At 42.4% G+C, this 26,924-nt stretch overlaps 2 protein-coding genes across 2 annotated transcripts in view; one reads left to right on the top strand and one right to left on the bottom strand.

The window, feature by feature from the left end:
* The window catches only part of FGD6 (FYVE, RhoGEF and PH domain containing 6), a 141,293-nt gene that overhangs the window by 68,981 nt on the left and 45,388 nt on the right, over positions 1 to 26,924 (top strand). The window contains exons 4-6 of the mRNA XM_032171614.2: positions 6,401 to 6,552; positions 10,318 to 10,474; positions 13,162 to 13,249. Of these exons, the coding sequence (XP_032027505.1) occupies positions 6,401 to 6,552; positions 10,318 to 10,474; positions 13,162 to 13,249 (397 nt within the window). The remainder of the gene's footprint in view (positions 1 to 6,400; positions 6,553 to 10,317; positions 10,475 to 13,161; positions 13,250 to 26,924) is intronic.
* LOC116479110 (large ribosomal subunit protein eL14-like) lies at positions 21,719 to 22,377 on the bottom strand. The gene has a single exon (XM_032762225.2). The coding sequence runs from the start codon at positions 22,375 to 22,377 to the stop codon at positions 21,745 to 21,747; it is 633 nt and encodes a 210-aa protein (XP_032618116.1). The 3' UTR covers positions 21,719 to 21,744.

Raw genomic sequence — 26,924 nt, 5'->3', positions numbered from 1 at the left:
TACTTGAAATCTCTACTATGCTGTATAGGATATAGTGTATCTTTGGAGATATTAGCTTGCTTTCAGAATTCTTTTAGTTGCCCTGGAAACCAGAGAAACTTGTTTTTCATCTTCTAAAGATGAAAATGAAGCTAGATCTTGGTCACTTAGAGTTATGATGATGATTACTTGTTAGTGTTATTAAAGGAGATTGGAAACTAGACATAAAAGATTGCTTTCAGTTATGTTTTCTACAGTTTTGCATTGATGATTATGCACCACTGATGATTATCTACCGTATCACTGGGTCTGCATATAGAGAGGGAAGAATAATTTCATTGGGAAAATATTTTCATTTTAAAAACAAAGTCAGATGGTTAATGTGGGGACTTTCCCACCTCTACTTTTACTCCATAGTTTCACACTCATTTCTGCATATTTATCATAGCACTTTGACCTCCACAGCTGCTTTGCTTTTGCTTAAAGTGAAGTGATTCCTGGTGTCCTTCATGAGGACAGGGAACCTTATAGAGCTCCATGTCTGTCCATATGTTCATTTGGTCTTTGTAATTCACTGTGTCATGATAGTAGTTCAGTAATGCCCTGAGGTCAGGCAGCTGGGTCAGGACAGCTGGTAATTAAGTCACATACCCCTCGTTGGTGCTGGAGATATAAAGCCTGACCCCATAAACAAGGCCATCTGTTTTGTGCTTCATTGCCTCAGATGCTCATACTTGATTTTATTTGCATTTATTTTTTGCTTAGGTCTTCCCTAAGTGATTCGAGCTGTCAAAGCTGGTATGTTAATACCTCAAAAGAATTAAAGATCAACTTAAAGTTAATCTGATACTGATTTGTAGGTTTTGGGGAATTAGAATAATATTATCATATGCTTCATAATTCAGAGGCCTATTTCTAGCTCTACAAATTCCACATTAAACAAGCATTTGGTTATTATGACCAGAAACTACAGTGTAGGTGGTTCAATTTTGCATGCAGAATCTTTGGTAGGTTTTGTTGTAAGGATGAAGTCTAGGTACTTGATGCTAACAAACTCTATAGCTAACTAACATTTTCACACTCTTAACTCCTCCCCCCACTATTTTAATATTTTATTTACCCAGCTTTTCCAGTGTGAAAAATTAAACTCTGGATCTAACTTTTGAAGAGCTAATCCTGCTGTCTTGCATCCTCACCGATTTCATCAAGGAGGTGTTGGTGAATTTAGATTCTTCTGCCTCAAAATAGCTTTGCCTCTGGCTTTTAAGTGTCATCACACTTTCCCAAATTATCCTGGTTGTTAACATTTAGAAAAATAACCAGACGTATGTTGTAATAATCCTTTTATAAAAAAAAAGATGTCACCTCCTCCCAGTGGCACCAGTTTTTGCCATGGCTGAGGTTCATGAAGAGCTGAGAAGTTAAAGATTCTGCGTGTGGTTCCTGTGTGAATTAGTTACATCTGGCATTGGGGCTGTAGCACACAGCTGTCAGGAAATGGTGGCACAAGAGGTGAGGGAATGAGAATGGGGCCAGGGCGGCCGGGTGCGGTGGCTCACGCTTGTAATCCCAGCACTTTGGGAGGCCAAGGCGGGCGGATCACGAGGTCAGGAGATCGAGACCACGGTGAAACCACGGTGAAACCCCGTCTCTACTAAAAATGCAAAAAATTAGCCGGGCGTGGTGGCGGGCGCCTGTAGTCCCAGCTACTCGGAGAGGCTGAGGCAGGAGAATGGCGTGAACCCGGGAGGTGGAGCTTGCAGTGAGCCGAGATCGCACCACTGCACTCCAGCCTGGGCGACAGAGCGAGACTCCGTCTCAAAAAAAAAAAAAAAAAAAAAAAAGAAAAGAAAAAAGAGAATGGGGCCAGGGCTGCTGCATGTGGTTATGGAGGCCATAATTGGGAGTGGAGCCCAGTTATTCAATGACACTTGTTGAAGCAAAAGCACAGTATGGCAGGCTTTATTCAGGACTATCACAATAGGCATAGGGGGCCTGGCGCAGTGGCTCATGCCTGTAATCCTAGCACTTTGGCAGGCTAAGGTGGGTGGTTCGCTTGAGGTCAGGAGTTCGAGACCAGTCTGGCCAACCTGGTGAAACCCCGTATCTACTAAAAATACAAAAATTAGCTAGGCGTGGTGGCATATGCCTGTAATCCCAGCTACTCAGGAGGCTGAGGCAGGAGAATCGCTTGAACCCAAGAGGCGGAGGTTGCAGTGAGCCGAGATCGTACCACACTCCAGCCTGGGCGACAGAGCAAAACTCCATCTCAAAAACAAAAAAACAATAGGCATAGGGACCACAGCAATGGGATTTTGCAGTAGTGGAGAGAGATTGGGCTCAACTCCAAATATATTATGGGCAAGTGGGAATTTATAGCCAAGGAGGAGCAAAGTGGGAGTTAGTGGATGGAAAATTACTAACAAGAAACTTCAGGAGCAAGGGAGATTCTGGCTAAACCAACTTAAGAGGATTCTTGCTGAAGACGGACCAGCCAGGCTGATCATACATCACCTGGGCAATGGTAGAGGATGAAGAACCCGAACAATATCAAGGGTGGGAGGTTCTTGCTAAAACTGGATTTTACAAGAAAGTGCACAGATGGGCCTAAGAAAAGATTCAGGAACCTGACTAGTACAGAATCTTTGTCGAGTGCTTACTTAGAATATGTAATTCTCTGGTTGGGCACGATGGCTCACGCCTGTAATCCCAACACTTTGGGAAGCTGAGACAGGCAGATCACTTGAGGCCAGGAGTTCAAAACCAGTCTGGCTAACATGGTGAAACCCTATCTCTACTAAAAATACAAAAAATTAGCCAAATGTGGTGGCACACACCTATAATCCCAGCTACTCAGGAGATGAGGCAAGAGAATGGCTTGAACCTGGGAGTCGGAGGTTGCAGTGAGCTGAGATCACACCACTGCACTCTAGCCTGGACAACAGAGCGAGACTCTGTCTCAAAAAAAAAAAAAAAAGGCCAGGTGCGGTGGCTCACGCCTGTAACCCCAGCACTTTCAGAGGCTGAGGCGGGTAGATCACCTGAGGTCAGGAGTTCGAGACCAGCTGGCCAACATGGTGAAATCCCCGTATCTACTAAACATACAAAAATTAGCCGGGCGTGGTGGCAAGCGCCTGTAATCCCAGCTACTTGGGAGGCTGAGGCAGGAGAAATCACTTGAACTCAGGAGGTGGAGGTTGCAGTGAGCTGAGATTGCACCACTGCACTCCAGCCTGGGCAAGAAGAGTGAAACTCTTTCTCAAAAAAAAAAAAAAAAAAAAAAGTAAGCTGGTCACCGTGGCTCACACCTATAATCCCAGCACTTTGGGAGGCTGAGGCAGGCGAATCACCTGAGGTTGGGAGTTCGAGACCAGCCTGACCAACATGGAGAAACTCTGTCTCTACTAAAAATACAAAATTAGCCAGGCGTGGTGGCACATGCCTGTAATCCCAGCTACTCAGGAGGCTGAGGCAGGAGAATTCCTTGAACCCAGGAAGCAGAGGTTGTGGTCAGCTGAGATCGTGCCATTGCACTCCAGCCTGGGCAACCAGAGTGAAAAACTCTGTCTCAAAAAAAAAAAAAAGTAACTCTCTGGGTTTCATGGATGTATACTCTTAAAATTCGTATAGCCTTTATTAAGTGTACTTCTGCTATTTTAATTATTAAATTTCTATTTTATTCTGACATACTGCTTATAATTTAAAAGAAAACATTGTGGGCCATCAGTCCATTCCGAGCTGCCTAAAAACATCCAGTAGTACTGGGAAAAGCAGAGTTTTGCCTGGTGTGTGACAAGGGCCTCCATTTAGAGGCAGCCATCTCACTGGTCAGTTCAGTTTGTATTTGGCTGGTCTCTGTTAAATGCGTCTTAAATAAACAAGTTCCCTTTTTGGCAATGGTGGCAGACATATGGAATGCAGGGTCTGGCAAAAGCTGTGTCAAACTGGCTCCTTAAGTTACTTAGCAGCTAACATCACTGTCACTGTCGTGGCAGAGGAAATACCTTCCAACTGGGAAACAAAAGTTATCCTGCTGCCAGGAGACAAATATAGTCATCACTTACTCCACCAGAAGAAAGGGTGGCACTTATTGCTTTGCTGAGCAAGGAATTCTTGCATCCAAATTGTATTAATCACTAAACCGGTCAAAACAAAAGCAAAAAAGATAACCATAGAGGATGTTTAATTATTCTGCTTTGAATACATTATTCATGATGTGTAAATGTATTCTATAGCCCTGCCTGATAGCAGACAGCCTAATGATTTTCAAAAGTGTTAAGTGGCTCTATTTTCTCTTAGTAAATGTGAGTGCTGATTGAAGCAAGCTGTTGGGAGGTGAAATTTGGCTGATATCCATTTGGTTTCTGGAGATGTTCTGAGTGGTTTTCTGGATTAGAGCTTATAATACTATGAGAATTAAATACTCTTATTTTATGTGATACTAATTAGGTATACAGGTTAGTCCTTTAGTTACTGGTATGAGTAGTTGGCTCCTTTGGGCTGATGTGACTGTTGGATCAATAAACTTAGTCCCAGGTACTGAGTCCTAAGTGAAGGGTTTTTTAGCATTGATTAAGCATAAGAGGATTGGACTTCTTCAAAATAGCCATCCTTTAGAAAAAGAATCCTTTCATATATTATCTGTTATCTGTGAGGTTTTTGGCTGTCCAGAGTTTAAAAAAAAAAAAAAAAAACCTCATGGGTAATATATGTATGTTAGGGGCAGATGTTGAAAGGAAGGAACAGTATCTTTTTTGGTTGATTTCATTTGCCTGGTAAATCCCTGAAGGGAAAGCAGTTGGAAATAAAGGTAAGGAAAGATAAGGCCTATTAGTCATTTACCCAAACTTTGCTTTCAGATTTTAATTAAAACTGCTGTTTCTAAAAAGGAAAAAATCTTTGTTTTTGAATCCTCAGGACTGTGGAACAGATTTCGCTCTGTTTTACTTATATCTTGAGGCCCACCCTTAGGGGACAATGAAATCTAGGCAAATACTTATCTCCTACCCCACCCTTTCCAAGTCCTCTGGAGTAATAGGGTGTGGTGATATTGACCTATATTAAAACATAGTACAGATAGTCTAGAGAACACTAAATGAAAAATAATAGGTGAAGAGAAAGATTCTAATTTGTGAAAAGTGTAAACCCTGGTGAATTTATTGAGAGGTTGACAAGAGGGAGGGGAGAATTTCAGGTCCAGAGTTAAAATGTTTCATTTATTCTGTGTGCCAGCTGCATTGCAAAAAAAGTTTTATGTGCAATATCTAATTAAAGTCTCATAACTAATATTATACTCATTTAGCAGATGAGGAAAATCAGGCTGGCCCAAGGAAACACAGTAAATAAGGAGCAAGGGCTTGGATCCAGGATTCTGATTATCAAGCATGTGTCTGCCAGGCACGGTGGCTCATGCCTATAATCACAGCACTTTGGGAGGCCCTAGTGGGAGGATTGCTTGAGCTCAGGAGTTCAAGACCAGCCTGGGCAACAAGGTGAAACCTCGTCTCTACAAAAAATAGAAAAATGGGCTGGGTGCAGTGGGTCACACCTGTAATCCCAGCACTTTGGGAGGCTGAGGCGAGCGAATCACAAGGTCAGGAATTCGAGACCAGCCTGGCCAACATGGTGAAACACCGTCTCTACTAAAAACATACAAAAAATCAGTTGGGCATGGTGGTGGGCACCTGTAATCCCAGCTACTCGGGAGGCTGAGGCAGGAGAATCGTGTGAACCTGGGAGGCAGAGGTTGCAGTGAGTCAAGATCGCGCCACTGTACTCCAGCCTGGGTGACAGTGCAATACTCCATCTCAAAAAAAAAAAAATGAGCCTGGCATGGTGGCATGCGCCTATAGTCCCAGCTACTCGGGAAGTTGCCATGAGCTGAGATTGGGCCACTGCACTCCATCCTGGACGACAGAGGGAGACCCACAACATGTGCCTCTCTCCACATGCCTCACCTAGGATGCTCCAGTTGTTGGGAAATTATGACTGAAAGTGGACAGTGGGACTCTTAAATCCAGAATAAAATTAGCTAAGAGCTCCTGGGAACTTTTAAAATAAATGGATTGTGTTTATATTGATGGTATTGGAATAATTCTAAAGACTATTTAGAATTGCGCTACAATTTCCAGACACTCGCTTAGTATAATTGCTAAGTTTAGAGATCAAACTAAAAGGTTTAAGATAAATATGATATAGTATGTTTGAAAATCAAATAATCGTCTCAGCCGCTACTTTTTATTTTTAATTTCCTATCTAGGTGAGTGGGGTAGGAGGAAGGGGGTACTTTAGATTTGCAATTCTGCATGAGAAATACAGCTGTGCAATCTGTATCATTTTAGGGAAGAGGGGGACTGAGGATAAAAGCTTGTTATCAAGTTACATGTGTGTGTATTGTTTTTCCTTCTCTGGACTGTAATAGGATTTCCGGGATGCAGTAGCTCATGCTTCCAGGCAACTTGGGAAACCAGTGATTGAGGACCGGATTCTAAATCAGATCCTATACTACTTGCCTCAGCTGTATGAGCTCAACCGGGATCTCCTGAAGGAACTGGAGGAAAGAATGTTGCACTGGTAAAAATGGACTGTTTTCAGATTTTCCTAGTGTTTCCAATTTTAGACGAAGCCATAAGGGCCCCACATGTGACAGAGATATATTGTTCATTACATTGAGTTGTTTGAACATATTGTCTTTGCAGTTACCCATAGATTGATTTTGTTTTGTTTGTTTTTTGTTTTTGAGATAGATTCTCATTCTGTCGCCCAGGCTGGAGTGCAGTGGCACGATCTCGGCTCACTGCAACCCCTGCCTCCCGGGTTCCAGTGTTTCTTCTGCCTCAGCCTCCTGAGTAGCTGGGATTATAGGCACGTGCCACCATGCCTTTCTAATTTGTTGTATTTTTAGTAGAGATGAGGTGTCACCATGTTGGCCAGGCTGGTCTCGAACTCCTGACCTCAGGTAATCTGCCTGCCTCGGCCTCCTAAAGTGCTGGGATTACAGGTGTGAGCCACCATGCCTGACCAGATTGATTATTTTCAATGGCCCAGAATTCACAACCTTGGCACACCAAGCTCAATACTATTATTTTAAACAAATCTTTGGTAATGGTGCCTCAGAAGCAAGATGCAGCCAATTTAAATTTCTATAGGTGAACTTGGGCAATCAAGATTTTTGAGATTCAGTGTAGATAGATGCTATATGCCATATTCACAATGGAATAGTTTCTAAATGTTTTATTTACCTTCTGGAGCTGCAGGTCATAAAACTCCCTTTCCAGTTTTGGAAAAGAGGCCGTTCACTGAAATAATAGGATGGTTGTTTTGGAAATGCAATTTTTTTTCTTTTGAGATGGAGTTTCACTCTTGTTGCCCAGGCTGGAGTACAATGGCATGATCGCAGCTCACTGCAACCTCTGCCTCTCAGGTTCAAGTGATTCTTCTGTCTCAGCCTCCTACGTAGCTGGGATTACAGGCGCATGCCACCATGCCTGGCTAATTTTTGTATTTTTAGTAGAGGCAGGGTTTCATCATATTGGCCAGGCTGGTCTCTAACTCCTGACCTCAGGTGATCCGCCTTGGCCTCCCAAAGAAAGGCAGATTTGTATATGTATGACATCCTTGTAGAAGCTGTAGATTTAAGAATAGGAAAAGAGTACCAAAAGGTTAGTATTGGAAGCTACTTCCACTAGGCTGAAGAAAATAAGTATGCAGAGGCTTTGGTGACTTCTGTGGAAATAATGTAGAAAGATTGGTGTAGGAGGATTGAATTTACTGTTGAAGACCATGGGGAACACAACATGATTAGAATAAGAAAATAGTATCGCCTACTTTCATGTTCAAAATTTCTCTAAACTTTCTTTATATATAAACCAGAAAAATACCTCTGCTTGTTTTGGAAATATTTTGCCTCTATATGTTGGGTAAATATGGCAGATAAGCAATTAATACATAGCTGTAGCCTAAGTATAAAATAACACACAATTAAGGACTGAGAAATGACTAAAATGTAGTCTTTAAAGGTCATGATAGGCTGAGCGCGGTGGCTCACGCCTGTAATCCCAGCACTTTGGGAGGCCGAGGCGGGTGGATCAGTTGAGGTCAGGAGCTCGAGACCAGCCTAGCCAACATGGCAAAACCTCATCTCTAGTAAACATACAAAAATTAGCCAGACATGGTGGCAGCTGCCTGTAATCCCAACTACTCGGGAGGCTGAACTGGGAGGCGGAGGCTGCAGTGAGCCGAGATTGTGCCACTGCACTCCATTCTGGGTGACAGAGCGAGACTCCTTTAAAAAAAAAAAAAAAAAGTCATGATAGAAGTAAAACATAACTGGCCAGGCGCTGTGGCTCACACCTTTAATCCCAGTATTTTGGGAGGCCGAGGCAGGCAGATAAGCTGAGGTCAGGAGTTTGAGACCAGCCTGGCCAACATGGTGAAACCTTGTCTCTACTAAAAAACAAATCTTTTTTTTTCTTGTTTTAAATTAAAAAAAAAAAAAAAAATTGGGGCTTATTTGCTTCCGATTTTTTTTTTTTTTTTTTTTTTGAGACAGAGTTTCACTCTCTTGCCCAGGCCAGAGTTCAGTGGTGTGACCATGGCTCACTGCAGCCTTGACTTCCCCAGGCTTAAGTGATCCTTCCACCTCACCCACCCAAGTAGCTGGGACTGCAGGCATGCCCCACCACGCCTGGCTAATTTTTTTAATTTTTTGTAGAGACAGGTTGCCCTGTGTTTCTCTGGGTGGTCTTGTGCTCCTGGGCTCAGGTGATCCTCTCGCCTCAGCCTCCCAAAGTGCTAGGATTACAGGCATGAGCCACTGCACCCAGCCTAATTTTCTATTTATTAAAATATTTTTCTCTTAGGGTTTAAGTCAATACATATTCTTTGGTGTTAGTTGACTTTCTGAAATAACATTTTTCCATTGGCTTTTAACAACAATTGATGAAATATTTTATTTTCACATTCAAGAAAGTTTGCATATCTACTATGTGCTAGTCTGTGCTCTGAGTATGCAGAGGATATCACAGTGCACAAAACAGACATCCTGCTTTCATGGAGCAGACATTTAATAGGGGAAGGACTAGATAAATAGACAAGAAAACTACCAGAAGCAGTTTCTGAGTTGCAGAGACCTGAAATAGGACGCTGTGGTAGGGAATGAAGCTTGGGTGGTCAGGGAAAGCCCTCTGTGAAGGTGGCGTATTTATAGTGATATCTGAAAGAAAAGGAGGAGCCAGCCAGGGTTCTATATTTCCAGGCATGTAGAACCATTAGTGGAAGTCTGCATAGTGGAAATGAATTCCATGTCTCCAAAGAAGATAAAGAAGGCCAGTGTGGTGGGAGAGAAATGGGGAAGAGGAAGAGAAGTGTGACAGGGGTCAGAAAGGTCAGGCCTTTGTATGCCAGGTAAGGAGTTTGGGTTTTTTTCTTTTTTTTTTTTTGAGACAGCGTCTCACTGTGTCGCCTAGGCTGGAGTGTAGTGGGCGCAATCTCAGCTCGCTGCAACCTCCACCTACCGGGTTCAAGCGATTCTCCTGCCTCAGCCTCCCGAGTACCTAGGATTACAGGTGCCTGCCACCATGCGCAGCTAATATTTGTATTTTTAGTAGAGATAGGATTTCACCATGTTGGCCAGGCTGGTCTCAAACTCCTGATCAGAAGTAATCTGCCCGTCTCGGCCTCCCAAAGTGCTGGGATTACAGGCATGAGCCACCATGCCCGTCCAAGGAGTGAGTGAGTGAGTGAGTGAGTTATTTATTTATTTATTTATTTATTTATTTATTTATTTATTTATTTTTGAGACGGAATCTCGCTCTGTTGCCCAGGCTGGAGTGTAGTGGCACGATCTTGGCTCACTGCAACCTCCCCCTCCCGGGTTCAAACAATTCTCCTGACTCGGCCTCCCAAGTAGCTGGGATTACAGGCATGCACCACCATGCCTGACTAATTTTGTGTTTTTAGTAGAGACTGGGTTTCTCCATGTTGGTCAGGCTGGTCTGGAGCTCCTAACCTCTGGTGATCTGCCCGCCTCGGCTCCCAAAGTGCTGGGATTACAGGTATGAGCCACCACACCCAGCCATGACAAACATTTTTTAAGACTCTCTCCTTGTGTTGAAGAATGGTTTGGAGAGGGCAAGAATGGAAGCAGGGAGACCAGTGAGAGTCCAGGCAAGATGGGATGGTGGCAGTGGAAATGGTGAAAAGTAGGCATTTTGAGGTATGTCTTACAAGAAGCGAGAAAAAGGTAAGTTGATGGCTTAGATGTGGACTCTGCTTATCATTGGATATGTTCATCACTCTCTCTTTATATTTTCTTGTGTATCTCTTCTCTATCCATAGGACTGAACAACAAAGAATTGCTGATATCTTTGTAAAGAAGGGACCATATCTAAAAATGTATTCCACATACATCAAAGAATTTGATAAGAATATAGCCTTGCTGGATGAACAGTGCAAGAAAAATCCAGGTTTTGCTGCTGTTGTTAGAGAATTTGAGGTATTTGCTACCATCTAATGTTGAACATTTCTCTTCCTTTTTGTTGTTGAAGCTTTAATAATAAGTTGCAGTCCTTGAAAACAAAGCTTGCAAGCAAAGAAAAAGTTAAAAAGTAATCCCTTCAAAATCAAAGATGGAATTGAACAATTTAAATGGTGAGAACTCAAGAATGTACATGACTTAATTTTGAAAATATATTATTGCACATGGGAATATTTTGACTTGGAAAGAATTTTTTTTTGAGGCAGAGTCTTGCTCTGTTGCCCAGGCTGGAGTACAGTCACACATACATTGGCTCACTGCAACCTCCGCCTCCCAGGTTCAAGTGATTCTCCTGCCTCAGCTTCCCGAGTAGTTGGGATTACAAGCACGTGCCACCACACCCAGCTAATTTTTTGTATTTTTAGTAGAGATGGGGTTTCACCACATTGGCCAGGCTGGTCTCGAATTCCTGACCTCAGGTGATCCACCTTGCTCGGCCTCCCGAAGTGCTGGGATTACGGGCGTGAGCCACTGTGCCTAGCTGGAAAGAATATTTTGATGGGGCTTTTTAAACTGTGGTAAAATACGTATAACACAAACTTAGCATTTTAACAATTTTCAAGTATATAGTTCAGTAATGTTAAGTACGTTGACACTCTTGTGCAACCAGATCCCCAGAACTCTTTTCAACTTGCAAAACTGAAGCTCTATAGGTATTAAACATTAACTCTATTCTCTCTTCCCTCCCAGGCCTTGGCAACCACCATTCTGCTTTCTGACTCAATGAACTTGATTAAGGAACATTTCTTAACTTTTAATTTAACTTCTTCTTTTATCCTAACAACTAACTTACAACGATGGATGGGAAATAGAATTTATGTTTCCCTTTAGATAAATAAATATCATGGTTTTGGTGCCAAAGTTAAGAAAAAGTAATAACCTGTTTGGAGCATGTGTCAGCCAAAGCTTTGACTTTTAACTCAGAGCTGTGAGGGTGGAACCCGGATTTAATTAGAGATAAAATCACAAGTCCCCTCCACCAATTTGGAGTAAAATTTGCGTACTATGTTTTAGTACTTGTTTCTCTGTTTTGAAGCTTAAAAGATCGGTGAGTTCCAGTCACACAAAACTAGAAGTGAAAAGGGGTTTTTTTGTTTGTTTGTTTGTTTTGTTTTTTGAGATGGAGTCTAGCTCTGTCGCCCAGGCTGGAGTGCAGTGGTGTGATCTCGGCTCACTGCAACCTCCGCCTCCAAGGTTCACGTGATTTTCCTGCCTCAGCCTCCCGAGTAGCTGGGATTTCAGGCGTGTGCCACCATGCCAACTGATTTTTGTATTTTTAGTAGAGACAGGGTTTCACTGTGTTGGCAAGGCTGGTCTCGAACTCCTGATCTCGTGATCCACCCACCTTGGCCTCTCAAAGTGCTGGGATTACAAGAGTGAGCCACCTCACCCGGCTGAAATGAAAAGTTTTTAAAATAGTATGGTATTGCTGATTTCTGATTTGTGCAGTAGACAAATAAATTTTAAAGCCATCTGTAATTTTTTCTTCTTTTCCTCTCCTCTGTTGTCTTTGTGCTATCAAAAAACAAAGTGTGATGTAATTGTGGCAACTGATGATTGACCCAGGTTTTGGTAAGAGTCCAGTGAGTTGTGTTACCTTGTTAACAAAAGAAAACAGGGAGCCATAAGGCCAGGAGAATTAGTAATCTGGGTTAATGATGCTTGGATGAAAGATACTTTCTTAACATGCGTTATCATTATAATTTCATAATCGCTCTGTGTACCAGATAGTGGTGGTACATATTTAGAAAATGATAAAAGGCTGAGCAAATCTAACAAAACTTATCCACCAACTTGCGCTATGTTAGAAGCGTGACTTTTATTTTGTAGTTCTTAGGATGCAGGGACATTTTCACTTGGCCTTTTTGATGACTCCTCATAGTAAACTCTTAGGTTGGAGAATGAGGGTGAGGCTCAGGAATGGGCCGAGATAGATGTCTGTTGTACATACTAAGGAAGAGAGGTTTCAAGGGATAACCAAATGTCTTTGTAGTCAAGCCAAAATGCGGTTCCATAATCAAATGTTCCTATAAACGCTGTGATTTGGGGGCTATCTTTTTATAAGGCCACTCATCTGCAAAAGACTTTTACATTCCTCAGACTTCTTAAAGAAGGGATACTTAGCAAAGCCGCTTTTCAGGTTATCTTTACTTTCTACAGTTCTCCCCTCTACCACCATTATTTTGACTATATTGACCACAAGGCTCTGATTATCATTTGAATCCAATTCCTGGCAGTTGTATTTCCGCTGCCTTATTTTAGGGGCCATGCATTTCCTTCTTGGTCCATTGGGATTTGTTTGTATTTATCAATACAAGTGGGAGCTGCTGAGTAGGGTAGGCTCTAACTAGCCTAGGACACAGACTGTGGCTACCACGCTCTTTGAGAGGGTTGTTAACAAGTTTTTCCTAGGAGCAAGTGATTTCAGGGACTGCCTACAGGAAAGGGTGGAGGTTGGTGGTCAGTCTGGCTGGGGTTCACTCTCAGTGTATCTAACAGCTGTACCTTAAAATAAAAGGGAGCCTCTCTACGAGTCTCTTTCCAGAGTTGCTTGATGTTTAAAGTTTGGCTTCCTGAGCACTTGAATCGAGGTCCCTTGCTTCTTAGAAAACACCGTGTTTATTTTGGATGCCTTCTCCTTTCAGATGAGCCCTCGCTGTGCTAATCTGGCCCTCAAGCACTACCTGCTCAAGCCGGTTCAGAGGATCCCCCAGTACAGGCTGTTGCTGACAGGTGGGCTTCTCCAGCATTTTGCCAACCACCCAGTTGGTTTATCCATCAGCCAACTCTTCTTGCCTTTATGAAACTTGGGTGCCTCTCTTTGTATATCACCCCAGTCACCACATTGCCTAATACGTAGATTTGTAGATTGCTTATGTACTTCACATATACGTTGCCTGAACTGAACGGCTTTCGGTTCTTTGATCATCCATCCATGTTTGCATTTTCACCTCGGCATTCATACATGTAGCTACTTTTTAATTCAGAACATCTTTGACCATCCCAAGCCCATACCCCTGCATCATTTCACCTGTCTAATATTATTAATTCCAAGAAGGTACTTTCCCCAACTACTCGAGAATGGAGTTTAGAGGGTCACTCCCACATATTTATATAGCACTATCATAGCCCTAGTTACTTGCCTCAGAAGGTTGTTGTAAGGTTTGATTAATGAGCTAAATGTGGACAGTGCTTAGAATAGTACCGTAGCTGGGTGCAGTGGACACGCCTATAGTCCCAGCTACTGGAGAGGCTGAGGCCGGGAGGATCTTTGAGCCCAGGAGTTTGAGACTATCTGGGCAACATAGACCCCTGTCTTAAAAAAACAGGAATAATGCTTTAATTATAACAAGTTCTACATAAGTATTAGCTTTTACTATTATTAGTAATAGTAGTATTCTTATCCTGATAGTTATTTCCTTATCATGATAATTAGTCTATCTTCTACTAGACTGTAAGCTTCAGGATTGTAGAGCTATGTCTGTTTGGTAAGGAAAAAAGAAGGAAAGAAAAAAGCAAAAACACTGTGTTTGAGTGAAGGAACTTGCTGTAATCAGGCCTTTATATTCACTGGCTCTTTAAATCCTCACCATAGCCTTGCAAATATCAGTTTTATCTTCACAGATGAGATAACAGGCTTATTGAGATCAAGTGGTTTGGCATCACAAAAAGGCTAGTGTAGTCTCAGTACCAAACATAGTTACCCAACACCTACTACTAGGTTCTCTGGAATATTTGCTGAACTATATTGGATGTACAGTGACTTAATATGCATATATAATATGCATTAAAATTGTATCAAAATGGACAAGAACATCAAAATGTGGCCACAACCGTAAAGTCAATGTGTTGTAATTTTCTATAAGTAAATTTGGAGGTACTTGGTTTCTGTTACTCTCCTTAAGAAATGCTGTGCATGCTTTTCTTCTTAACTTCACTCTCTTAAGCCAAGAGCTATATTGGAGATAATAGGTGAATCCTGAAAAACCAGGATTTCCTCGTTTGTCTTTAGGGAAAAGGCTTCAGCACTTAAAAGCTTGCCTAGTGACAGACTGCTCATGAGGAAGACCTACCTTTTAGCCCCAGGACAGGCTGGAGTGCAGTGGCGCCATCTCGGCTCACTGCAGCCTTCATCTCCCAGGTTCAAGTGATTCTCCTGCCTCAGCCTCCTGTGTAGCTGGGATTATAGGTGTGCACCACCATGCCCGGCTAATTTTTGTATTTTTAGTAGAGGCGGGGTTTCACCATGTTGGCCAGGTTGGTCTCAAACTCCTGACCTCAAGTGATCTGCCCACCTCGGCCTCCCAAAGTGCTGAGATTATAGGCGTAAGCCACCACAACTGGCCCTTAATTTAAATTTCTAACGATGAATCAGGCACTAGGTTTCTCTCTGGAATGACATAAAGCCAACTGAATAATTTAAGGATATCCTGTCCCTCTGTACTTTCTTTCTTCTGCTTTTGGCAGAGATTTAGAATACACAGGACAAAGGGAAGTACTGATACACATGTTGTGTTTTTGCTAGATAAATTCAATGCTCTCATAAACCAGCTATTGAATGGCATAGGCTCTTTCCATAGCTGTCAAATGAAGTACTGTTTTCAGTGGCAAAAGACAGCTGTAGTTTCAAATGGGAGAGGAATGGAGCAAGAATCTGAAAATTTAATGCAAAGATTAATTTTTACATATTATTTATTTATTTATTTGAGACAGAGTCTTGCTCTGTTGCCAGGCTGGAGTGCGGTGGTGCAGTCTCAGCTCACTTCAACCTCCGCCTCCTGGGTTCAAGAGATTCTCCTGCCTCAGCCTCCCGAGTAGCTGGGACTACAGGCGCATGCCACCACGCCCAGCTAATTTTTTGTATTTTTAGTAGAGATGGGGTTTCACCATGTTGGCCAGGATGGTCTTGATCTCTTGACCTCGTGATCCACCCGCCTTGGCCTCCCAAAGTGCTGGGATTACAAGCATGAGCCACGGCGCCCGGCCATATTATTTATTTTATTTCACACACTACGACTGTTCTAAGTAGTAAAAAGTCTACATATGTTAAATTTAGGTTTCATGCTTTGTTTTTTATTGAGAAAGGGTGAAATGACAGAAGCAGGTTTTAAAAACCTCTCTTTACTAAAATAGATTTTAACTAGGTGCAGTGGCCTATGCCTGTAACCCAGCAACTTAGGAGGCTGAGCCGGGAGGATTGCTTGAGCCCGGGAGTTGGAGGCTCCAGTGAGCCATGGTCATGCTACTGCACTTCAGCCTGGGTGACAGTGAGAATTCTGTCTTTTAAAAAAAGGAAGAAGAATTTTGTTTTATAATACCAACGTCATGTGAGCTTGGAGTTATTTTTAGCTTGAGCTACCTCTTAATCTTAGATAGGAAAATCTTTTCTGTTATTTATTTATTTATTTATTTATTTATGAGGCAAAATCTTGTCTGTTGCCCAGGCTGTAGTGCAGTGGCACAATCTCAGCTCACTGCAACCTCCGCCTACCAGGTTCAAGTTATCCTCCCTCCTCAGCCTCCCAAGTAGCTGGGATTACAGGTGCCTGCCACCATACCTGGCTAATTTTTGTGTTTTTAGTAGGGATATGGTTCTGCCATGTTGGCCATCCTGGTCTCAAACTTCTGACCTCAGATGATCTGCCTACCTCGGCTTTTCCATTCGTTAACTGATGCACAATACCTTATATATAATAGGCCCTCGATACTGGTGGATTTGGGAAGGGGGAAAAGTGATGAATGGCTTGTTCAAGGCCACGAAATCAGGACTAAAATTAAAGAAAGAATGTAGACTTTGTATTCTTCATCCTATGCCTTTTTTTCCATTGTTTAAAATTCTTTCCTTCCTCTAAGCCTGACCTGAAGTCAGGTCAGAAGTCCATTCTCTTTGTAGCCATCTCTGATTGCTTCAGTTCTCCAACCTTGAGTTCAGGGAGTGTGTCTTATATCTATAATTTAGCGGCCTCCAAAATATCTGGGTCAGTTTTGGATATGTTAAAGCTGTTCAGGAAATAATTTAGATTGGTTTTAAGCTAGGTTTAAAACATCTCACCAGGTGCAGTGTCTCACGCCTGTAATCCCAACACTTTGGGAGGCTGAGGCGGGCGGATCACCTGAGGTCAGGAGTTCAAGACCAGCCTGACCAACATGGAGAAACCCCATCTCTACTAAAAATACAAAAATTAACCAGGCATGGTGGCACATGCCCATAATCCCAGCTACTCGGGAGGCTGAGGCAGGAGAATTGTTTGAACCTGAGAGGCAGGGGTTGTGGTGAGCTGAGATCGTGCCATTGCACTCCGGCCTAGCCAAGAAGAGCAAACTCCCTCTCAAAAAGAAAAAAAAACAACTCATTAGCCAAAATGTTTTTCGCCCAAAGAATGACATTGAGACAACATTTATATTAGAGATTATATCTTCTCCTAAAAAGAAAGGCACAAGCAGAAAGGTGAAATGTCCTCCCAAGGCTACACAGCTTTAATTGAAGCACCTATGTTCCTATAATCCTAAGGACATTCCTATAACCTTGCAGGTTAATACTAAAGATTTGCTTTTTTATTTTTATTTTTGTATTTAAGTGATCCATCCTCTTAACTGATGCTTTTTATTTTTATTTAAAATTCTGATTTTCCAGTACTCATTTTTGCGAAGTTCTGATTACTCTTTACTTTGGCAAGATATATCTACTGTTGCTGTGAAAGTACTGCTGTCTAGGCACTGAGATTTTTTTTTTTTTTAATTTTATGTAGAAACAGGGTTTCCCCATGTTGCCCAGGCTGGTCTCGAACTCCTGGGGTCAAGTGATCCTCCCGCCTTGGCCTCCCAAAGTGCTGGCATCGCAGGCCTGAGCCACTGGGCCCAGCCTGAGATTTTTTAAAGTTGGATTTTAAGTCTTAAATTTGCATCTTTCAAACATGTTAATTACTTTGGATAATAAAGCTCAAATGATTTAATCCTCCAACAACTTCGTGAGGTAAGTACTTTTATTTCCATTTTGGAGTTTGGATTGATTCCAAATGCACAAAATATATAAGAGCAGGCAGGAGTGGTACTTCATTCATTTAAGGTGACTCCTGGCAACTTTGCTGTATTAAGTTTCAGGCTGAGAAGGGGAAGGAGTCCTGCCTGATTCAATGTAAGTAGGTTTGTGCCTCCCACTGAGATATGCGTAGATGATAAGATGGTTTCTTCTGGAATCCTTTTAGAAAAGATCAGTGGAAATCCCCAGATAGAGCAGTCTGTCACTGCTGTTCAAATAACCGTGCTATTGTCTTCCAGTGTTTTCTTTTCTGGACTTACTTTGGGTTTCTTTTTTTTTTTTCTTCTTTTTTTTTTTTTAATTATTATACTTTAGGTTTTAGGGTACATGTGCACAATGTGCAGGTTTGTTACATATGTATCCATGTGCCATGTTGATTTGCTGCACCCATTAACTCATCATTTAGCATTAGGTATATCTCCTAATGCTGTCCCTCCCCCCTCCCCCCACCCCACAACAGGCCCCGGAGTGTGATGTTCCCCTTCCTTACGTTGGGTTTCTATAGGGTATTCTATTTGGGCAATCTCTTGCTGCATTGTAGTAAAACACTTACACCTACATTCTTGTTAGTATTTTTTTAAGATCAGTTCAAACCGGATCTAAAAGAATGCATATAGTCGTATAACAAAATCAGTGATTTATATAATTTAAGCATAAATATTTGTAAATTTTGGCTGGGCACGATGGCTCACGCCTGTAATCCCCAGCACTTTGGGAAGCTGAGGTGGGCAGATTGCTTGAGCTCAGAAGTTCGAGACCAGCCTGGCCAACATGGTGAAACCCTGTCTCTACAAAAAATACAAAAATTAGCTGGGTGTGGTAGCATGCGCCTGTAATCCCAGCTACTCAGGAGGCTAAGGCAGGAGAATTACTTGAACCCGGGAGGTGGAGGTTGCAGTGAGCTGAGATCGCACCACTGCACTCCAGCCTGGGTGACAGAGCAAGACTCTGTCTCAAAAACAAAAAAAGAACTTGTAAATGTTACTTTTGTATTGGCTACTCAAGGCCAGTTTATCAGGCTGGGTCCTATTTGAAGTTGGGAAGAATGGGAAGAAAACAGACACTGCTATCAGAGCAGCCTTAACGTTTACTTATCTTCTTCTTTCTCATCTCTTCAGGGTAGAGATCATGTTTATTATCCTATCCCAGTGTCAGGCATAGATCCTGGAACACATCAGAGACTCAGTCAACTGACAGGTGTAGAGGGAGAGTTGCTCTTTTTTATAAGTTTGAGAATCCCCATGCAGTAGCAGCAATGAATGTTGGATGGATGGGTGCATGGATGCATAGATACACAGACGGATGGATTAATAAATGTTTAAAAGCATTCTTTCAGTCATCCAGTCACAAAATTATGGAAAGGACTGAAATCCTTCCCTTTTCTCTTTCCTCCCTGTAGGATCTGCCAGCAAATTTTCCTTCACCTCTAGTTTCTGCTCCTTCTATTTCTTTGTTATGCTCCGGGCCAGGCCCTTCTAGACTCACGCCGTTTTATAGCAGTATCTTGCTGGTGGTCATGCTACCTCTTATCACCCCTCCATGTAGCCTAGCACAGTTACTGCCTAATTTCTCTTCCAAGGACACACTTTCATTCTGTTTATTAGAAAAGTTGAAAACCCACTTATTCATAGTATAAAGACCACAGTTTATAACCCAGAATTACCTGAACCTTCTTTTCCTTTGGTCTATCTATAGTAGGTTTCTCGCTGTCTCCTGAAAGCTGTCCTTCAAAACCAGATTCTCTCCTCCATTAATCACTCCACCAACAAATATTTATATAAGTTGGCCCTGAGCTGGACACCCATATACACTGGCAGACCACACAGTGGTGGCCCCTGCCCTAATGGGGCTTACAGTCTTCCTCTTTGAGGTCATACCCAATCACTTAGGCCCCCACTGAGCCTTCTCCTTCTCTATTCCTAAAAATTGTATTGATCTTGCCGTTTGTCTTGTGACTGAATCTTTTAGTTGTTTAATTATACCATGAATCTGTGCCTTATCTTCTCCACTAGATTGTAAACCCCTTGAAGTCAGAGGCAGGGCTGGGCATGGTGGCTCATGCCTGTAATCCCAGCACTGAGGTGGGAGAATCACTTGAGCCCAGGACTTTGAAACCTGCCTAGTCAACATACTGAGACCCTGTCTCTACAAAAGAAAAATTTATAAATTAGCTGGATGCGGTGGCACACGCCGGTCATCCCAGCTACTGAGGAAGCTGAGGCAGGATGATCACTTGAGCCCAAGAGTTCGAGGCTACAATCAGCCACGATCGTGCCTGCTGTACTTCACCCTGGGCGACAGAGCAGGACCCCCCATCTCAAAAAAAAATAAAGTCAGAGGCAGACTTTAGTGCAAGTAGCAATCACAAAAGATATTTACTCAGTTTGAGAAAGTATATTCTGGTGATGTGTTATTTTGTAAGGGCCACTTTTTGTCTTTGAAGGGATCTTTTGTGCATACAAAAATATTTAAGGATTATGAAAAAACTAAGTCTCTTTTCATCTTCTACCATCCAGAGATGGCTATCACATATCCTTTTATTTTTTTTCTGTCTACCTGTGCTATATGTTGTATAATTTGTTTTTCAGAAAAAAGCCTTTCATTTGTGGAAGGTTATTATATTGGTGTTGAAACAAGTTGAATCAGTAAGGATCCTGATAGAGAAAATATAAGATACAGGAATTTTAAAATTCCTCTGATAAGTCTTTTCCACTTATGTATTTAGAAAAAAACAGTCCTTTGATTAAATGTGGATCAGGTGGTTTCTTTGATCTTGTTCAAAATATTTATGTTATGTAAAAGGCTACTTTAACAACATATTATATCACTTTTTCTCGTTGTCTTTGCCTTTAGGATGATATTAACTCCCTCTAGGTTTTAGAAATCTAGGATTTCTCATGTTGGTAGAAAATGAGATATTTAAAACATCTGTTATAGTGTTCTGAAGCTATAAATTTGAGCTATGTACAGGCTAACAAGCACACATAAAAAAGATCACAATTAAATTAATAGATGACTTCTTTTCTTTTGAGATGGAGTCTCACTCTATTGCCCAGGCTGGAGTGCAGTGGCATGATCTCGGCTCACTACAACCTCCACCTCCTGGGTTCAAGTGATTCTTCTGCCTCAACCGCCTGAGTAGCTGGGACTACAGGCACGTGCTACCATGCCCAGCTAATTTTTGTAATTTTAGTAGAGATGGGGTTTCACCATATTGGCCAGGCTGGTCTCGAACTCCTGACCTCGTGATACACCTGCCTCAGCCTCCCTAACTGCTGGGATTACAGGTGTGAGCCACCACACCCGGCGGCTAATAGATGACTCTTTTTTAAAAACCCTTACGGAAAGCTTCTGTTTAGCAAGTATTTATTTTAAAACCTAGGGTTAATTGTATGTATCAAAGTTATTTTAACACTTTCTCTAAGGCAGAACTTGATTAAAAAAAAAAAAAAAAAAAAAAAAGTAGGGCTGTCCTGCACTCCAGCCAAGGAATCTGGTTATCTAGTTTCTGACGAGCCCAAAGGTCTCTGATATAAGGCAGTTCCAACCATGTAAATAAGGAAGATAATACTATTCAGAATTCAGAGTTCATGTTGTAATTTGCTCAGCTCTTGTTCTGTTGCAATTCCTTTTTATTTTTATTTTTTGAGACCAAGTCTCACCCTGTCACCCCAGCTGGAATGCAGTGGTATGATCTCAGCTCGCTGCAACTTCCAACTCCTGGGTTCAAGCAATTCTCCCACCAAAGCCTCTCAAGTAGTTGGGGTTACAGGTGCCCACTACCACGTCTGGCTAATTTTTATTGTTCTGTTTTGTCTTTTTCTTTCTTTTTTTTTTTTTTTTTTGAGACGGAGTTTCACTCTGTCGCCCAGGCTGGAGTGCGGTGGTGCGATCTCAGCTCACTGCAGCCTTCACCTCCCGGGTTCAAGCAGTTCTCTTGCCTCAGCCTCCTGAGTAGCTGGGATTACAGGCATGCACCACCATGCCCAGCTAATTTTTTTGTATTTTTAGTAGAGACAGGGTTTCACCATATTGGTCAGGCTGGTCTCAAACTCCTGACCTCAAGTGATCCACCTGCCTCAGCCTCCCACAGTACTGGGATTACAGGCGTGAGCCACCATGACTAGCCTTTGTTTTTTGTTTGTTTGTGTTTTTTTAAAGAACCTTTATTGCTTTTTATAGTTGCCTTTTATGCTTTCTTGCCAGATGCCTTTGGAGCAGGGGCTTTCTGGGCTGGAGCTTTTTGACCCTTCTGAGCTTTTGGAGGAGGTGTTGCCTTCTGGCCTGTGGCTTTCTGGGCAGGAACCTTCTGCACTGGAACCTTCTTGCCCACAGCGGTCATCTTTTTTGCTGGAACTTTAGCAGCAGCTGCAGCAGCACCCTTAGCAGCAGGTGCTTTTTTGGGAGAAACTTTCAGGAGAGCTGCCTTTTGAAGCTTCTTAACTTCATTCTTGATTATTCTGTCCCTCATTTTCTTTGCCTTCATAATTTTAAAATGATCAGAATCCGTCATCTTGGCTTTCCTTTCTCTGGCTTCAATCTTCCTGGCCCATCGTGTGGCTGCCCATTTTATATTGATGTCTACCTTCTGCCAGGCTTGTGGGACATACTTCTGGTGGGCACTGTGTGGAAACTTGAGGATGAAATCAGTGAGCTGCATGTACTTGAAAGGCATGGCCTGTCTCCTCACTTGAGCGCAAGGTCCACCAACCAAAGCCCTGTTCTGATCAATAACATCTATGATCACAATGAATTTTCCAGCATGAGGTCCAAAGGCGACGTACGTTGCCCGGCCAACCTCCATGAAGTGCCTGAACACCATATTGGCGGCGCTCGATGAGAAGGAATTCATTTTTAATTGTAGTTGTGAAAAAGGTATTTTGAGAGATAGTATTGAATAAATTGTATCCAGGTATCCATAAAATATAAATATTTATTTATTTATTGAGACATGGTCTTGCTCTGTTTCCCAGGTTAGAGTGTGGTGGCAGGATCATGGCTTACTGCAGCTTCAACCTTCCAGACTCAGGAGATCCTCCCACTTCAGCCTACCAAGTAGCTGTGGCTATAGGCATGCACCACCATACCAGGCTAATTTTTTCTATTTTTTTGTAGAGATAGGATCTCACTATGTTGCCCAGGCTCATCTTGAATTCCTGGGTTCAGGGGATCCTTCCACCTCAGCCTCCTAAAGTGCTGCAATTATAGGCATGAGCCACTACACCTAGCCATCCATGAAATATTTTAATGCTGTGAAAAGTGTTTAGGGTATATGAGGCAAGCACATTTCATCATCGCTTCTCGGAGTTTTGGCTAAGATCAAGGGTAGCACATTTCATCCACCTGTTCTATTAGCTTAGAGCTTTTAAATGTAATCTTAGTTTCTCTGTAGAACAGGAGTTCTTAAATTTTTTTGTGCCTAGATTCTTCTGGCAGTCTGATACAGCCTATGAGCCCTTCTCAGAATAATTTTTTTTAAGTGCTGAAAAAACTACGTTAAGATTAAAGGAAAAACCAACTGGGCTGAAGTACAGTTATTAAAAAAAAATTTTTTTTTTTTGCTATACCACAATCACAGTAATATTTTTTAATCGTGACACAGTAATTAATGCATGTACTTCTTTAGTACTGCATTAAATAAGATCTGGTGGCAGATGTAATAAGTACCATGATTTTGAAGTAGGGGTGAGAGGAGTGCTGAGAGGGGTAAGATGTCTGCCACAACTGTAATATGCTATAAAAATATCTGTGGTGATAAAGTCACAGACATCACTGATACTGTTGTGGTTTGCACCTATATTTATGATGGAAGAAAATCCTATTTTACACCTAGAGGTTAGTGAAAATAGGGTGGGTTTGTTTGTGTGCCTCTTTTTGCCCTCCAAGTTTGCAGATACCCCAAATTCTACCCGTAGACATTGCTACAAAGCCATTCTTTTTCCATTTCTAAGTGCAGATTTGACCCAGATTTCCTGCAAGTAGCCAATTGCCTCTGTTGCTGGGACTTGTCTTGGCAGAGCTATAGCAAGCAGAATCTGTTGCTAAAGTTTCTCTCACAGTTTTTGTCAGAATCATGGGCTCTCATCAGGACCTGTTTCAGTTGGAGAAAACACTGAACTTTAATCAAATTTGAACTGTGGTGCTTATATTTGCTTTATTCTTCGCTTGGCTGTTAGGTAATAAAATGTGCTTATCTCCCTAAACCTAAGTTTGCTTTGTTGATACTCAGGGTGGTACAGACCAAATATGGGTAAGAGCTTCTTTTAAGTGTGGCTCGACTGTGCCAAGGCCATTTCCGTACACTTAAGATTCCTGCTTAATAAACTGGCAGCTACTAGAAAATGTATCCACTAAGAAAAGCAGTCTCAGGCCAGGCACAGTGGCTTACGCCTGTAATCCCAGCTCTTTGGGAGGCCGAGGCAGAAGGATCCGTTGAGCTCAGGAGTTCAAGACCAGCCTGGGCAACATAGGGAGACCCCGCCTCTTTAAAAAAAAAAAAAAATTAGCCGTGCATGGTGGCACACACCTGTAGTCTCAGATACTCGGGAGGCTGAGACAGGAGTATCGCTTGAGCCCAGGAGGTCGAGGTTGGTCGAGGCTGCAGTGACCTATAGCACTCCAGCCTGGGAAACAGAGGGAAACCCTGACTCCAAAAAAGAAAAAAAAAAAAAAGGAAGAAAGAAAAGCAGTCTCAGACAAGTCAAGTCAAAATAGTGTAAATTGGCCGGGCACGGTGGCTCATGCCTGTAATCCCAGCACTTTGGGAGGCCGAGGCAGGTGGATCACGAGGTCAGGAGATCAAGATCATCCTGGCTAACACGGTGAAACTCCATCTCTACTAAAAATACAAAAAAATTAGCCGGGTGTGGTGGTGGGCGCCTGTAGTGCCAGCTACTTGGGAGGCTGAGGCAGGAGAATGGCATGAACCCAGGAGGTGGAGCTTGCAGTGAGCAGAGATAGCGCCACTGCAGTCCAGTCTGGGGGATAGAGAGAGACCCCATCTCAAAAAAAAAAAAAAAATGTATATTGACTTTTGCAGTTTGCCTCTCCTTAGAACATTCTGGATATGCCTAGCTGGACTTTCCCACTAAAAAGGGGCCTGGGGAGATATCATCTATCATGAGATCTGTGTCAAAATTTTGCCTTAAGATGAGCCTGGAGTTGGGTTTGGTTTGTGAGTTCTGTGGGGATGCCACCTCAGGACCAGGGTTGTGTCAAAGTCTAGGATAGATCAGGGCTTCCTTACATAATTCTTGGACAAGGATGCCTGCAAGCAGTTCTCCAACCTGAGCCTCCCGAGTAGCTGGAATTACAGACATGAGCCACCACGCCCAGCTAATTTTTGTATTTTTAGTAGCGACAGGGTTTCACCATGTTGGCCAGGCTTGTCTCAAACTCCTGTCCTCAGGTGATCCTTTCCTTGCCATGTTTTTTGCCCTGGTGAGGAGGGGGTGCATTGGCCCAGGAAAGGGACCTTTTCTAATTCACAGAAAGGCAACCTGAGAGCCCAGAAAGATCACTTTTTTTCTTTTTTTTTGACACAAAGTCTCACTCTGTCGCTCAGGCTGTGCAACCTCCACTTCCCAGGTTCAAGCGATTCTCCTACATCAGCCTCCCAAGAAGCTGGGACTGGAGGCATGTGCCGCCATGCCCAGCTAATTTTTGTATTTTTATTAGAGACAAGGTTTAACCATGTTGGCCAGGCTGGTCTCGAATTCCTGACCTCATGTGATCTGCCCACCTTGGCCTCCCAAAGTGCTGGGATTACAGGCATGAGCCACCGTGCCCCTCCCGAGATGACACTTTCTAACTTAGGCAAGCACCACATCTATAAGAGGTGGTTCTAGGCCACATACAGATTCAGGGACTAGAATTGAATGAGTATTTGAGAAGCAGAAGAATTAGAGCCAAAGGCCAGAGCACTTTTTTTTTTTTTTGAGACTGAGTCTCGCTCTGTTGCCCAGGCTAGAGGGCAATGGTGCAATCTCAGCTCACTGCAACCTCTGCCTCCTGGATTCAAGCAGTTCTCCCACCTGAGCCTCCCAAGTAGCTGGAATTACAGACATGAGCCACCACACCTGGCTAATTTTTGTATTTTTAGTAGAGACGGGGTTTCACCATATTGGCCAGGCTGGTCTCAAACTTCTGTTCTCAGGTGATCCAACTGCCTCAGCCTCCCAAAGTGCTGGGATGACAGGTGTGAGCCACTGCGCCTGGCGTAGCAGATCTTGTTCTAGGTGCAGGGGCTACAACAATAATTAGAATCAGGCTTTCTGTCCTCAGGAAGGCCACAGTTTTAGCATTTGTGCATAACATGATACCTTATACTGTAGTACCATTTACTTAGCTTCTAATATATTCATGACATTACATATTCTCATTAAACTTAACTTAGAATTTTGGAGTTTTATCATTACTTGTCAAAATGATTTGTGTATAGAAATAAATAGGGTATGTACAGTGTTAAATAGTATTCTGGGAGGCAAATGCCAGTCCATACATATTCTAAGGCATCAACAATTAAAGTTACACAATACCATTGCAAGAATAGATCTATTGATTTTTTTATAAAAGGAATTATTCTTTATGTAATGAGAAAGTAACTTGAAATGGACTGTGTTTATAAGAATCTAATGTATGACAAAGTAGGAAACCCAAGACAATAGAAAAAAGATTGTTTATTAAATAACCTATTAATAATTTGAAAAATAACCAGCCTGGCCGACATGGTACAACCTCATTTCTACTAAAAGTACAAAAATTAGCTGGGCGTGGTGACACACATCTGTCGTCCCAGCTACTGGGGAGGCTGAGGCAGGAGAATCCCTTGAACCCAGGAGGCAGAGGTTGCAGTGAGCCAAGATCGTGCCACTGCATTCCAGCCTGGGCAACAGGAGAGACTCCATCTCAAGAATAATAATAATTTGAAAAACAAATCAAGATCCCTACATTAATACATATACTACAAATAAAATCAGAGCTAAATATGAAGAATTATAAAACTGGCTATTTATTGAAACTCTAAAATGAGGACAGGAGGAAAGATAGTTTTGTAGGCCCAGAAAAAATTAATTATAAAGGAATATATATATATATATATATATTTTTTTTTTTGAGATGGAATTTCACTCTTTATTGCCCAGGCTGGAGTGCAATGACGCGACCTCAGCTCACTGCAACCTCCACCTCCTGGGTTCAAGTGATTGTCCGGCCTCAGCCTCCCTAGTAGCTGGGATTACAGGTGCCCACCACCACGCCCGGCTAATTTTTTGTATTTTCAGTAGAGACAGGGTTTCACCATGTTGGCCAGGCTGGTCTCAAACAACTGACCTCAAGTGATCTGCCCGCTTCGGCCTCCCAAAGTGCTGG

This window comes from Hylobates moloch, unplaced genomic scaffold, assembly GCF_009828535.3.
Source record: "Hylobates moloch isolate HMO894 unplaced genomic scaffold, HMol_V3 SCAFFOLD_12, whole genome shotgun sequence".
NCBI lineage: Eukaryota > Metazoa > Chordata > Mammalia > Primates > Hylobatidae > Hylobates > Hylobates moloch.
The sequence above is the reverse complement of the archived record's forward strand: the minus strand, read 5'-3'. Positions and strand labels throughout refer to the sequence as shown.